The sequence below is a fragment of the Physella acuta genome, unplaced genomic scaffold (genome assembly GCF_028476545.2).
Source record: "Physella acuta isolate Inbredline_101_S28 unplaced genomic scaffold, ASM2847654v3 ptg000094l, whole genome shotgun sequence".
Lineage (NCBI taxonomy): Eukaryota > Metazoa > Mollusca > Gastropoda > Physidae > Physella > Physella acuta.
Window position 1 is genome coordinate 1,004,981 of NW_026731614.1, and position 15,125 is coordinate 1,020,105.

Below are 15,125 nucleotides of genomic sequence, written 5' to 3' on the forward strand. Positions count from 1 at the left end.
TCATCAAACATCTAGTGGTATTCATATCAATGCTAGTGATGGCACAAACAACTAAGCAAGGGACAGAACTAGGAATGGCTTATGAACAAATTCACAGTGCAATGTGTACCATTGAGAGCTATTCAGACATGGCATTAGGATTAACATTACAAGGCACAGCTCCAAAATTAATGGCAGTTTATATTTGACTATCACATATTTACAAACTAATATGTGCACCCCAAGTAATGAAAAAACAAAAAAAAAACAACATACCACCATAAATATTTCACATAGAACACTGTATAATTGCCCCAATAACATAATATTAGTTAATTAAATAGTCATAATTATCAAATTTTTAAAGATGTTCTTTTTTCAACAAATCTGTTGAGCAGTACATTTTAAAAAAATATTTCCTCTAGCTTTAAACAATAAGCAGCTAAAATAGTTTTTAAAAAGGATTTAAAGTAAACTTTCAAAATAAATATTTAAAACTGACTTAAATGAAAACATTAACACAAATATACCAGTGGTTTAAAAAATGGATGTAAAATAACATGAACCATTACAACTACTAGACAAAGGCTTGAACAATTGACATGGAATTAAGAAATTGATCTATAAGTGAGAGACAAAACTCCAAACACTTGGACTAAGTGCTGGTACAGGTGCTGAGATTTAAGCAGATGAAATATGACACGAAGAAAAACTAATTTAAAAATGGCATTGAGTGGTGAGTACAACCCCCCCCCCCCTCCCCGATTCCTCAACGGTGACCCAAGGAGTTTGTGTATCATCTCATACAATGGATAATCTTGTATAATGGATTTTTTTTATTTCATAAAGTGGATAATCTCATATGATTATTATGATGGATCATCTCATAACGTGGATAATCTCATCTTTAGCCATCATCTCTTACTAATCTCATAAGATGTGCATTTTCATTATTCATTTCTGGAGGTTAAAAATCTATGTGAAAATATGTGCTTCTTATACTTATTAAAATTGTGTAATTGGTATAATGTGATATAATTTCTATAAAAATAGAAAAAAATGTTCTTTTATATTTTAAAGGAGTCATACTATTTCATTGACATCTGCAATAATACTAATTAAATTATAATTGATAATATAATTGTTTATTTCTTTGTATTATTGATTGCTTAATGTTTGCAAAAAATTTGTTTTTCCAAAATTGCAGCAGTTACCTAGGCAACCATGCATGAATTATTTTATAAAGAGTGAAAGATTTATCAATGCTAATGTACAGCAATACAACAGTATTAGTTACCTGCCAAATTTGTTTATTTGGGGGTAAAACGGTTGGGTGATTTGTATTAAAATATTTTACAAGATTTGCCAGGTGTCATGTTACAAACTGGCCTGACAGTTCAATTCATTCACCAGGACCTGATTTAAACATGGTCAAGTGATCTTAATATACATGAATGTTGTTTTAAAGAAGAAAAAAAAACAAGAAAAGTATTCATTTTCAGGTTAGCTGCAGCTTGTTGGGAATAGTTTTAGTTTTTTTTATGTCACGCCCAGTTAAGGGAAAGCTTACTTTGTAACTCCGCACTATAGATTACTTTCATTTCAATTTGACAATGCATATAAACAAAAGTACATCAACATAATTAATTAAAATTTCTCTCATGAAATTATCCTTATTAAAAATTTGAAACCTATAACTGTTGGCAAAGTCAATCTTAACGACAAACACACATTTATTATAGTCAACTTTTAAAAATTTGAGACCAGGTTGAAAGATTTCATTCACCTTTACCATCAAACTATACCCAGACACATGACAAAGGTTCTCAGATTTGTATATACAAAAAAAAAGAGCTGGCTTTGTCCCACACAAAGGTACACCAATGATCTACAAGACAAGCCCTGAGATGATGCCCACAGCCATATCACAATAAAATCTGGTTGTTTCATTCTTGGCACTCTCCCACCCTCTGGCATAAGCTTCCACGGCCTCCAGCAGGGAGCAGCGAACCCTGGGGGAACTCCTGCAAAAAACAATGTTGCTGCTAGACTCTTCAGGGGGGACATGCAAAGCATGATCAAGCTAGAGTTTGACACAGCTAATTAACTAACGTTGAACAAAATTTAAAAACAGTATTTAAATGTACAGGGACTTGTCTGCTAAAAGTTGTTTGACTGAGGTCTAAGGAGCAGTGACTTGCCTGCTAAAAGTTGTTTGACTGAGTCAGCAGTGACTTGCCTGCTAAAAGTTGTTTGACTAAGGTCTAGTCAGCAGTGACTTGCCTGCTAAAAGTTGTTTGACTAAGGTCTAGTCAGCAGTGACTTGCCTGCTAAAAGTTGTTTGACTAAGGTCTAGTCAGCAGTGACTTATCTGCTAAAAGTTGTTTGACTAAGGTCTAGTCAGCAGTGACTTACCTGCTAAAAGTTGTTTGACTAAGTCAGCAGTGACTTGCCTGCTAAAAGTTGTTTGACTGAGTCAGCAGTGACTTGCCTGCTAAAAGTTGTTTGACTGAGTCAGCAGTGACTTACCTGCTAAAAGTTGTTTGACTAAGGTCTAGTCAGCAGTGACTTGCCTGCTAAAAGTTGTTTGACTGAGTCAGCAGTGACTTGCCTGCTAAAAGTTGTTTGACTGAGTCAGCAGTTACTTGCCTGCTAAAAGTTGTTTGACTAAGGTCTAGTCAGCAGTTACTTGCCTGCTAAAAGTTGTTTGACTAAGGTCTAGTCAGCAGTGACTTGCCTGCTAAAGTTGTTTGACTGAGTCAGCAGTTACTTGCCTGCTAAAAGTTGTTTGACTAAGGTCTAGTCAGCAGTTACTTGCCTGCTAAAAGTTGTTTGACTAGTCAGCAGTGACTTGTCTGCTAAAAGTTGTTTGACTAAGGTCTAATGAGCAGTGACTTGAATGCTAAAAGTTGTTTGACTGAATCAGCAGTGACTTGCCTGCTAAATGTTGTTTGACTGAGGTCTAATGAGCAGTGACTTACCTGCTATTTATGATACATGTCCTAATGTTGTCAATCAATTGCAGCATTTGTTCCTCTGCATTCTCTTCCAACAGCCTCCCAATAGACTGGAGCTGTATCATGACAAACATAAAGGGAACTACAATATTAATCTACCAAACATTGAATTATTGTGTGGCTTACACATCTGACTAATGTTTTGATTTTTTCCCCATTTCTTACTACTCTAAAGGTAACTTTATACACCAGGACCCAGACTCCACTGACAGTACTTAGATTTTGATAGTGTAGTAGTTACAGTATTTAGGTTTTCATAGTGTGGAAGTTACAGTATTTAGATTTTGATAGTGTAGTAGTTACAGTATTTAGGTTTTCATAGTGTGGAAGTTACAGTATTTAGATTTTGATAGTGTAGTAGTTACAGTATTTAGGTTTTGATAGTGTAGTAGTTACAGTATTAAGGTTTTGATAGTGTGGAAGTTACAGTATTTAGGTTTTGATAGTGTGGTAGTTGATAGAGTACTGACAGTATTTAGTCACCCTACTTTTGCCCCTTTATATGAGTATCTGTTGCTACCGCACTTGCACATAAAAAATATCACAATTATCCTGGTGCTAAAGCACTTGTTCTCCATGGAGATTTTGTTATTTTGTACTAGAAGCCTGTACAACAAGACAGTAACATGAGGTTAGTGTTTGAATCCAAGCTCAACTATGACAAGTCTCCCATCAAGTATTAATGCCAGTACTGTTAAAACCAGCATTGTTTATCTTTTATGTTGTTTAGTATTATAACCAATGGAGTTAGTAGGTAATTAAAACCCTGATGTGAAATTCTGACTCTTGTTTTGTTATACATGGACAACAGTAATTCAGAGACTGAAATATCACATCGTAAAATTAAGCGACCCTTTGTCAACGACACACCGAAGACCTATGAAATTAAATTTGTGGTTGCAAACATGTGGAATACGTCCCGTAAAATCAAACTTGCAACAGCTGACATAAATTAAGCTGTATAGCTTTAAATATTCAGTCAAGCATGCATTGACATAGTACGGTCAGAAATGCATCATATACCAGATAAACACAAATCCGATTCTCTCTTTAACCTATTCATTTCTTTAGCCGAAAGGTATTGTCTCTATACCTACCAATTGGTTTCTCTATCCTTAGCATTTTACTTTCTTTAAGCCTAGCCTCTCACCTTCTCAGAAAATATCTCACAAGCATCGTCATTGACAATGGTGTCATCGCCCCCTCCCCTGTGATCATAATCATCTTCAGTCGTGTCATCTCGACCCAACAAGAGGTTAAAGCAATCAAATATTGGTTTCACAAGAGGCTTGAAAACCTGCAGAACATAATATACAACTATTCAAATACAAGTACATGACAACTGCTACATAGTAACATACCAGTGAAACTGTAACATAAAAGTATTAGAGAGACACAAACGATCCAATAGCTTAAATGTACATAAAGTAAAATATTGTTTGTTAACCATAGACTGTTTATATTTTGTAAATGTAACTACAGTTTAGATTTTGGAAGATTATAAACCAGTGGGTAGATCTTTTACAAAATTATTTAAATTTGTGTCAAAAAATAATTTTACCCAGAAAGGGTGTATTTTCTACTTCCAAATATAATTTAAAAAATCAGACACCCCCCCCCCCCCCCCACACCAAAAGTGACATCAACTGACTTCAGCAAGCACCAAAATCCAGTTATTTTTCTCGTCAAAATGACTTTAGCTTGGTTAAGTTTTGGGTCAATTTTTAAAAGGTTTTACAAAAACGAATCTACAAAATGGGAAAAAGCTTCTAAAATAACTTTAACATTTAATTTTTTGAAAAGCCAAAAGGTTGTCAAACCATTTATCCCCCCCCCCCCCCCCCTTCCCTCAACCACCGTTCAAACTGTCAGAAAAATGTCTAATACAATACCATTAAGCTAAGAACCACTGTCTAGTACTTGCACACACATTATGCTAAGAAATGAATGACTAGCACACACTAAAAAAAATGCTAAAAACAATCTGTATGTTTCTACCTCATCTGTCGCCGTCCGCATGATGCCAAAAATTTCACACAGGAATGCAAGAAAACAACAAAACCTGGTAGGATCTTTAAGGATCAACTCTTTACGAGCTGAAACAAAACAAGAAAGACAGCTGCACTTATACTATGATTAAAAGTGACGACATATTGTAACACAAACAGGTTACTTTCAAAAAGGTTTAAAAACATCTTGGTAGCATCTTGGGGACTGAAATGGATTATTGGCATTTCTAATTGCAATGGAGTAAATTTCTTTGAGATATGAACAATTTGACATAGGAGCAATGGTAAGGAATGCATTAAACTTGTATCTCAAGATACCACTAGACTCCGCTTTTGGTGGATGTGTCAGGACTAGTCAGGGTTGAACCATAGCCAGCAACCCAGAGCAAACCCTGGACCTATTTTTCAGGTGACAATATGTGGACCATATCCAATGGCACACGCAGGTGGACGGTTAAATATTTTATATGCGTACCATTTTAAAAAGTAAAGAAAAGTAACTAAAAAAGCTAAAACCATGGTTTTTATGTCTGAATCTAGCACATTCTTAAATTTAATCAAATTTAATGAAATAAAAGTAATCCTAGAATAAAAAATATTTTAAAAAAAAACATGAGATACATGTTATCAGATGAGCAACAAGAGATGTAACAAATGTGATATTATGTAGTGTCTAACAAAATTGTCTTACCTTTGTAATCTGACTGGACTAGTGCTAACAAACAACTCCTAAATTTAACAGCTCCTACTTCAACACAAGTCAAACTATCACAAATTTCAGAGCCTTTTTTCGCAAGGCTGGAATCATCTAAAACTCTATGAAAAAAAAATATACCAATAAATAAGTAAATTTTTACTAAAACAAATAAATAAGTTAAAGAAATAATCAAATTAAATAACATTAAGAAGTATATAAGTAGAGAAAAATGTTTTAAAGGAACATAACACAGTAATAAAATTACATCTAAACAAAATATTTCAGATACAGCAACATAGGAAAACACCTTCTCAGTTTTTTATAAAAACTTTGTGTGATAAGAAGGATGCCTTACTTATGTTGAAGCTATTAAAATAATGCAGTTCCTGGTTGTTGTTTTTTTTGTTTAAAGAAAGACTGAACTTCATTCAATAGTGAAAGTTAAACCATGTAAAATTTAAAAAAAGCTACACCATTCTTGTTAGAGAACACTATTTAGGCTGAAAGGAGTACCAACTTATTATATATAAGTGAGGCTAATGTCTTGACATCTTCTTCTGTCCTCACAAAATGTTTGGCGCATGTGAGGATTTTCTTGACGTCGTTCTGGTCGCTGTAGGTCCTAGGGTCATCAAAGATGGACTTCATATCAGTGAGGGAGAGGGTGGCTTGCACAGCGGCAGTTCCGTTCACAACAGCAGTGACATGGCTCCCCCCATCACTGGATCCAGCGTCACCGTCTGCACTCTCTTTCTCCTGAAAAAATGTCATTAAACTTTACTTAGAATTCTAGAGCAAATAAGGGATAGAACATAAATAGGCTATAAAACTTAGTTAAGCATGTAAACAATGTGTTTCAATATTTCAGATGAACTAATCTAAATTCAATTTAGAACTAAATGTAATCTGTTAAATAAATTGTGCACTGCTAAGATCGCCAAGACTATCTTATATTTATAACCAATTCAGCATTTTTTAATATAAAAATGTAACAGAACAAGAAACATAGCTAACAGAGTGAAACAGTACATTTATTAATCAAGAATATGGTGGTTTGTTAATAGGTTATGTGGCTAATATTGTTATACTGTTTTGATTTTTTAAAAAAACATTAAAATCATGATTATATTTGTTAATGGGTGCTTTCCACATTTTCATTTATAGAATTTTATCACAATCAGTAATATAGTGAAAATTCAGTCGACAATAAAAGAAAACTAGCCCTATTTCTACTGGGTAAATCCTTGTTATTTACTATAGTAACAAAAAAACACATAGGCCTACATAGCAATAAAAAAAGTAGGAGAGTTAATAAAATAATTGTGCTTACATCAACATCAGCTGCCCAGTTTCTGGAAGCCAAGCCTCCAGGTGAAGTGTATTCTAGGTCATTGATGCCTTTAGAACGACCACGAGCTCTCCCTCGCCCAGTTGACATGGTAAGTAACTGAGGAATCACAATTCATAAATCATTCCTTTATAAATTATCCTAATTAAACATTGCTAAAATACCTACCTAGAACTAGTAAATGAAAACATGTACACCTAAATTGAATACAATGTGAATATGAATATCTTAAAATGTTTTTTTATCTTTTGCTGGGACTATGCACAGCGCTTACTGCATTTCAACACAGTTCAGGGCAATACAGAAGCTATCCAAAATACTACTCCATGCCCATAAGCCTCATAAAGGACTCCAATGTATTTGAATGTAAGTTATGTAACTTTTACTAGACGTCTAGTAACTAGAAGCCTATAGTTAACTATAGTAACTAATGTAATAAATAATTTAATACTAATTATCCCCCTTTTTTGCTTTTGATTAGGCCCCCAAATGAATCAAAAACTAGATAGTGCCTAGCAGTTGACTAAACTCTCAATCTAAATTCGTAAATAGACTTAAAAATTAAAATTTTAAAAATTGGCTATTTTGATATTTTGACTCTGACTGCCGAGAATGGCACTTTACTTTAAGTTTTTAGCCTAGAAAAGTGAAAACAGTTAGATCTAGATTCTAGATCTACAACAAAAAGACACTTCTATTATTATGTAAGCCTACCTGATTTGAAATTCAAAGAAAATTATTAGATCTAGAGTCGAGATCTAGATCTTATTACAAACACTACGGCTAACTAAAGAAGCTATTATAGTTTCGTGTTTCGTTTTTGCAACCGGATATGATTTGTTTTTAACACTACACTGAAAAATACACGTAAATTAAGTTTCGAAGCCCACATCAATTCTCAATAAGTTAATTAAATCAAATCTAATTGGTGATAAAATAATAGATTTTATGCACGTCGTTGCATATATACTAAAAATTTGACTTATCAAATTGTAAAATATTTATGTAAAACGAGATAGTATTTTTAATAAGGGAGATAATCAGTTTCCCTCGACGCAATATATTACTGAGTTATAGTTCTTTACCAAGTTAGTGACACTGACAGTCCATAAAGGACGCAGTGACTTCCAGACTTTTTTCTCCGGGGGGGGAGGAGGGGGGGCACCAGGGGTGTAGCGAGGGGGGCGGGGGTGCGGACCGCACCGGGTGACACCATTTAGGGGGGGTGACACCAAGGCAAAAAATAGCAAAATCGAAAGTTTGAGTGGGGAGGGGTGCAAATCGAAAATTTGAGGGGGGGGGGGGGGGTGCAAATCGAAAGTTTGAGGGGGGGGTGCAATCGAAAATTCAAAGTTTGTCCCCGGGAAGGGTCGCTACGCCTCTGGGGGGTGACACCATTAAGTGCCGCACCGGGTAACACCCGAGCTCGCTACGCCACTGGGGGGGCACTTGATATTTTCGGGGGGGGGTGGGGGCGGGTCAACATTTTTCGGGGGGGGCGGACACTAGTAACAGTGTATGTTTATTATGTAAAATCCATCTCGTTTGGGGGGGCGGTAGACTTTATTCGGGGAAGGGGGGGGGGGGAGGGCGAAGGGATGCCTGGAAGAAACTCTGAAAGGATGTCACATTCAAATCTCTGTAGAGGGAGGGGTCAGTAATTTTTTTAGTACCAGCTTACCTAAAATTAAAATCAAGTAGGTTTACCCTTATTTTATTCTAACCACGGGACACGAGAAGTAGAGATTGTAGGAATAAAGTCACAGGAAAAAAAAAAACACAGAAAAAAAGTCACAGGAAAAAAGTCACAGGAAAAAAATCACAGGAAAAAAAGTCACAAATATATATTTGCATGATATTTGTTTAATACTTTTATGTATTAAATATTTAGAGAATGCAAATTAACTTAGGATTAATTACATGTAATGTAATGTGTGTAGGCTGTATACGCATAGTAATTTTTATAATTCATCTAAAAATATTTATTATGAAGTATGTAGATTGTAATTATGTTAAACTTAAGATTAGTAGCATTTAATAGAATGCTCTCAAGTCCACGGTATCGTGTTGTTTTTTTTTTAAATACCAATATTAAATTACCGTGAAATAGTAAAGTTCTCCTGACTTTCTGCCCTCAACTCATGGCAACAATAGTTATGCTTAGTTCAACCACCTTTACTGCCTATATTTATCACGCTCATTACATAACAAAACTTAGGATCAAAACAGAAAGCCGACAAGGTTCAAAGGCTGTAATTGACGCTTAACGTCAACAACACAAAATATGTTCGGACAATGCCTACTGAGGAGAGGCCGACCAGAGAATATTCTACGGGCAAAATTTGCCTAAATTTCTTTTATAATTAACTTTTCTACCGCGTATTTTACTAAATACGTAACAAAACTTGAGATTGTTGTGTAAATTATCTTAGAGTATTTTTACTTACAATTGTTACAAACCATGATGGCTTTTTAACGTCTATAAATAATTTATGCTATAAAAAAATACAACCCACAGCTATAAACATACAAACTTTTACAATTCTTAACAAATAAATAAAATATTTCTAAAAAGATTTTTGTGACTTTTTTTCTGTGACTTTATTTCTGTGATTTTTTTTCCGATAAAATTTTTCCACTGTGACTTTTTTTTCTGTGACTTTTTTTCCTAGCAAAAACTGTGACTTTTTTTTCTGTGTTTTTTTTTTTTCCTGTGACTTTTTTTCCGTTTACCGAAGTAGAGAGTATCTGTTTCTCGGGCCATCATGTATAGCCTACACCAATTTGATGCTTAACACACTGCGTCTAATCGCGTTTTACTATTTTAAACTGAATTTTGAAGTTATCTCAAATTTGTGGTGTTTTTTTTTTTTAATTCTACCGATAATTCAATGAATGCACCTCATTGGCGTAGCGAGTGGGTGTCCACCCGGTGCGGCACTTAATGGTGTCACCCCCCTAGAGGCGTAGCGACCCTTCCCGGGGACAAACTTTGAATTTTCGATTTGCACCACCCCACCCCCTCTCAAACTTTTGATTTGCACCTCTTAAAAGACTATTCAACACTCGAATTAATAACTTAATTAAGTGGAATTATCATTTTTCTCGATATATTTTGCTAATTTTTGCCTTGGTGTCACCCCCCCTAAATGGTACCCACCCGGTGCGGTCCGCACCCATGCCCCCCTCCCCCCTCGCTCCGCCTATGATGCACCTAACCTTACCCAAGAAACTGCAAAAGTAGGCCTATAGGTTGAAGCGTGCTTTCAATTTGGGGGGGGGGGGGGTCACGTTTGAGAAGATAGGGGGATCGACTATTAAAAGGAGAACAAGTAAAGCTATCATTTCGGACACATCCAGACACTCTTGGTTTTCCTAAAGACTGAGGTGCCTGTTTGAGTCAGGTGAGGGTGAACTCATTGAGGCTGTACCGTGTACTCGATAGATTCGTGTCGAACCCTATCATCCGCCTACGCCTATAAATAATAATATGGTTAGTTAATTAACAGGAGTTATTTTCCCTGCTATCGTGAATAAGTATTTTAAATATCACACGTTTTTTTTGTTTTTAATTTCATGTCCTTGGTTGTATTCGCAGTTTGGCCCGGCCTACGTAATGTAGGCAAATACTCAGATGAAACAACAGATGGTTCGCTATTTAGCCAGTGATGTTTCTGCGTGCATTCGTTTTTATTATTGCTTTTGTTTATACGCAATAAACAGTATAACACTAATACCTTTAGACTAATACTTTTAGACTTTAATGATATACATACAGACTTCCAAGTGGCCAAAGTTTTAAATCAACTTTTGCTACGATAGACTTATGATCAGAGTTTTTATCAGGTATCTTTTCGTGGAACATCAACCCCCCCCCCCCCCACCAGCATTCCTGGCGCCTCCACCCCCCCCCCCCCCCTGGAAAGTACTAGAATGTATGGGCCAAAATAACCTACTGCAATCAATGTCGGCTCCGCCTGAACTTTGTCCACCCTTCCATCCCGGGATAGTTTCTAGTGCAGCCCCCCCCCCCCCCCTCTCCCCCCCTCCCCCCCCCCCCCGGAGAAAAGTGTCTGGAAGAAACAAAATTTAAGGGAACTTTGACCTGTGTGTTTACAGTTGGACTTGTGAGATCTACTAAATATCTATACAAAACCTGAGATCTACTAAATATCTATACAAAACCTGAGATCTACTAAATATCTATACAAAACCTGAGATCTACTAAATATCTATACAAAACCTGAGATCTACTAAATATCTATACAAAACCTGAGATCTACTAAATATCTATACAAAACCTGAGATCTACTAAATATCTATACAAAACCTGAGATCTACTAAATATCTATACAAAACCTGAGATCTACTAAATATCTATACAAAACCTGAGATCTACTAAATATCTATACAAAACCTGAGATCTACTAAATATCTATACAAAACCTGAGATCTACTAAATATCTATACAAAACCTGAGATCTACTAAATATCTATACAAAACCTGAGATCTACTAAATATCTATACAAAACCTGAGATCTACTAAATATCTATACAAAACCTAACCAGCCCACGAATGCTGGCCCACGGCAGATGAATTAAAGTTCAAATCGTGTCACCATTGGCGTTTATTAACATCGGGAACCCTTTCAAACCTGCGTTGAGCAGTTTCCATTTCCTCGGCATATGAGCGACTCGAACTCGGGATCCGAACGCAAGACCTTCGGGTTAGCAAGCATGCGCTCTACCACCCGGCCCATCAATACCGACCTAAAGGTATTCTTTAGAAGAACGTGGGCACAATGGGATGTCTGGCATCCGAACAAGATTCAAACAAGATGTAGTGGTTTACTTATTGGAACCATCTGGGTCGAGTGTGCTGACCCCCACCCCTACGTAATGTTGTATTACATTCACAAAGATCACTTTTTTTAAAAATATTAATTCTAGAGCCCCCATCCCCCACCCCCACCCCCCACTCCACACACACTTTCCAAAACCTTTACAAAATGTAACTTTACAAAGAAGTTTGTGGATTCAAACATTTTACTATTTGAAAGAAATTTACCTTGTTACATCGTATTTAACTCTGTGTGTAAAACAGAGGCCGCTTATATCAGTGTGGTAACCCAACCATTCTAAACACCAGAAGTTTTCAAACCACCATAATTAGCGGAAATCAAAGGCAGGGTAGTATGATACTGCTCAATGCACTCCCTATACTAGCCTACATACAACACAAAGTGATAAACCACCCCAACACAATATGTATATGATTTGTGCTTGATGCATGACCTGCCAAAGTCCAAGATCAAAGTGAATTGAGTTTTCCACGCTTCACTGATTGTACCCCAGCCATTGCACCCAACACCCACACCACCCCTTCACACACTACTGTAAACACCCTGTTTACGCTAAACCCCAGCCACATTCACCACGTCAAGTCATTACGTCACATGTCATGAACTAGATATCGACCAGTGGAATTCATAATCGACTTTAAACATGAAACTTCTCCATATTTTCCTTTTTTGAAACGGATTCCTAAAATGTAAAAATAGATATTCTCCAATAGTCACTAGATAGGGACTGTATATCAACTATCTAGAAAAGAAAAACATTCGGTCTATTCAATATTTCAAGTTTATACATTTCTTTTCTGTTACTTTTCTTTCACATTTAAAAGCTAATTTTGCCTTGCGGCGTTATGAAATAAACTACTCATTAATTTTTATATGTAAATCCTATTATTCCATGACTCAAATAAAAATATTCGGGGCTAAAAAAAAGTTGAAATTGCATAAGCAAATAAATCAAAAGTGGTGTTGCTTTTATTTTGCAGCAAACGATAGTTGTTGTTTTTTGTTTTTTTTTTTTTGTTACATTTTTCTTGAAGGGCGAATTTCTAATTTGGCTCCTATGACAACCAAAGGCAACAGATATTCATTACTTGAAACTTGGCTATACAAAAAAACACGTTCATGATATACAAATAAGCACACAATAATGCACAGTAATGCACACACTAAACTTTCATACCAGTACACAAACGAAGTTTATACACATATATACACAAACAATAATAAAACTTTATTTTTAATTCGGTTATAACAGTTGTCACGCAGACTCTTTTCACACAGAGGCAAACATCAAACGTATAGAGTAGCACAGCATACATGTAGGCTACAACAATAATATACAGAGTTTCTTTCAGGCATCTCCTCAAAAAAAACTGCACGCCCACTCCCCCTTTTAACAGAACGAAATATAAAATGTATATGTAAAATATACTAGTGTCCGCCGAAACTTTAAAAATATCTTAAAGAAACATTCTAGATCTATCTTCATAGCTGGTCGCATCAAAATCTTAACCTTTATCCGTAAACCTTTTTCCTTATAGTTCCAACCGCTCCCTGAGAATAACCCAACCCCGACCACAATAGAATTTTTATAGAAAAATAAATAGGCCTACTTTTACCAGTCCCCGCCCCTCCAATCCCACCCACCCCTGTCCGTCCGTCCCCCCCCCCCCCCCCACACCCCTGAGAAAAAGATCTTAAAGAAACACTGCTTCCAAGTCCAAACCTAAAAGCTCCAACACCTGTCGATCCAACAGGTAAAATTCCACCGACACTTAACTGTTATCTGTAACTTTTCCTCACACTTTAACCCCTCAGTAGTCCGCTAACCGGGTGGAGAAGTTTTCAGGTAGTTGTTTTTTTAGCGGATTTATCTCAACGTTACTGATACGTGACGCGGCACATAGCAAGGTCACCGGCCTTGAAAAATGTGGCAACCTTGCGATACAGGAATATCGGTTTAGTCGTCTGAAAGTATACGCATGGAGGTTGGGGGATAGTGTGTCATTTTACAAGTTCCACTCGTATCTGTTTGAACAGATACTAACATATCCAACTAGCATATCAAACTAGCATATGCGACTAGCATATCCAACTAGCATATTTGACTAGCATATCCAACTAGCATATCCAACTAGCATATTCAACTAGCATATCCAACTAGCATATTCAACTAGCATATCCAACTAGCATATCCAACTAGCATATTCAACTAGCATATCGCAAGGACTATATTTTATTATAGCCTTAAACGAATGAATTTTTGGCGTCCCAAATGCTAAAGGTGGGGAGGGGGGGGGGGGGCAGAGGCGTAGCGACTTACTCCGGCGCCCAGGGCGGACTGTCAATTTTTCCCCCTCCCTCCCATTTTCATATATAGTTATTTCTGTCTATTAGAAAGATCCCCTCCTTTGATACTTTAGCTTAAAAGAGCTAAAGAGCTTTTAAATTAACTTTTCTACCCATTGGCGTCCCTGGGGGGGGGGGGGGGGGGGGGGGGTTAAACGCCTGACTGCTATCGCGAACCCTCATTAATCTGTCACTAACAGAGGCGTCGCGAGGCGGGTGCGGGGGGTGCGGACCGCACCAGGTGACACCATTAGGGGATGACACCATGTCGAAAACTTGCAAAATATATTGGAGAAATGTGCTCTATTTGTCAGTTCAATTAAGGGTTAATTAGAGTTAATCCACATGTATGAATAACTGACTATGCATAACCATCTTTACTACTGTGCACACTTTAAAACTATTACCGGGGGGGGGGGGACACCATGAGGTGCCGCACCGGGTGACACCCGACCTAGCGACGCCACTGGTCCCAACCCTTGCAGAAATCCTGACCTTGACGACTGCTGACGGAGACAGCCGTGGAGACCATGGGAGACAAATAGGTCATCGTGAAAACATTACATTAAAATGCAATATTAAAATGTAATATTAAAATGTAATATTAAAATGTAATATTAAAATGTAATATTAAAATGTAATATTACAAAACATTGTTGAATTTGTATGCACAATTGTATTTTCAGTGAAGTAAACGTTAACAAAACGTAAACGCCATTCGGTCAAAAAGATCTAGTTTAGATCTACATACAGAGTTTCTTCCAGGCCTCTCTTTGGGGGGGGGGGGGGGCTAAGGCACCCCCCCCCCCCCCGAAAATTTTTTACCGCCCCCCCCCCCCGAACGAAATGAAATTTGTATAATTTAT

The 15,125-nt window shown here is 36.7% G+C and overlaps 1 protein-coding gene across 1 annotated transcript; it reads right to left on the reverse strand.

Annotated features, from left to right (window-relative positions):
• Window positions 1-1,169: 1,169 nt before the first annotated feature.
• On the reverse strand, window positions 1,170-7,868 carry LOC131929420 (CBP80/20-dependent translation initiation factor). Its single transcript, XM_059285605.1, has 8 exons — window positions 7,765-7,868; window positions 7,033-7,149; window positions 6,220-6,458; window positions 5,697-5,821; window positions 4,995-5,092; window positions 4,147-4,293; window positions 2,961-3,052; window positions 1,170-2,003 (listed from the first exon to the last, which is right to left on the reverse strand). The coding sequence occupies exons 2-8, from the start codon at window positions 7,138-7,140 to the stop codon at window positions 1,868-1,870; spliced, it is 945 nt and encodes a 314-aa protein (XP_059141588.1). The 5' UTR covers window positions 7,141-7,149; window positions 7,765-7,868; the 3' UTR covers window positions 1,170-1,867.
• Between the last annotated feature and the right edge of the window lie 7,257 nt (window positions 7,869-15,125).

Coding starts and splice junctions, on each gene's coding strand:
- LOC131929420 (XM_059285605.1), bottom strand. CDS start 7,140: ATGTCAACTGGGCGAGGGAGAGCTCGTGGTCGTTCTAAAGGCATCAAT. Junction 6,459..7,032: donor ACTGGGCAGCTGATGTTGAT/GTAAGCACAATT, acceptor ACATTTTTTCAG/GAGAAAGAGAGTGCAGACGG. Junction 5,093..5,696: donor AGTCCAGTCAGATTACAAAG/GTAAGACAATTT, acceptor GTTTTGTTTCAG/CTCGTAAAGAGTTGATCCTT.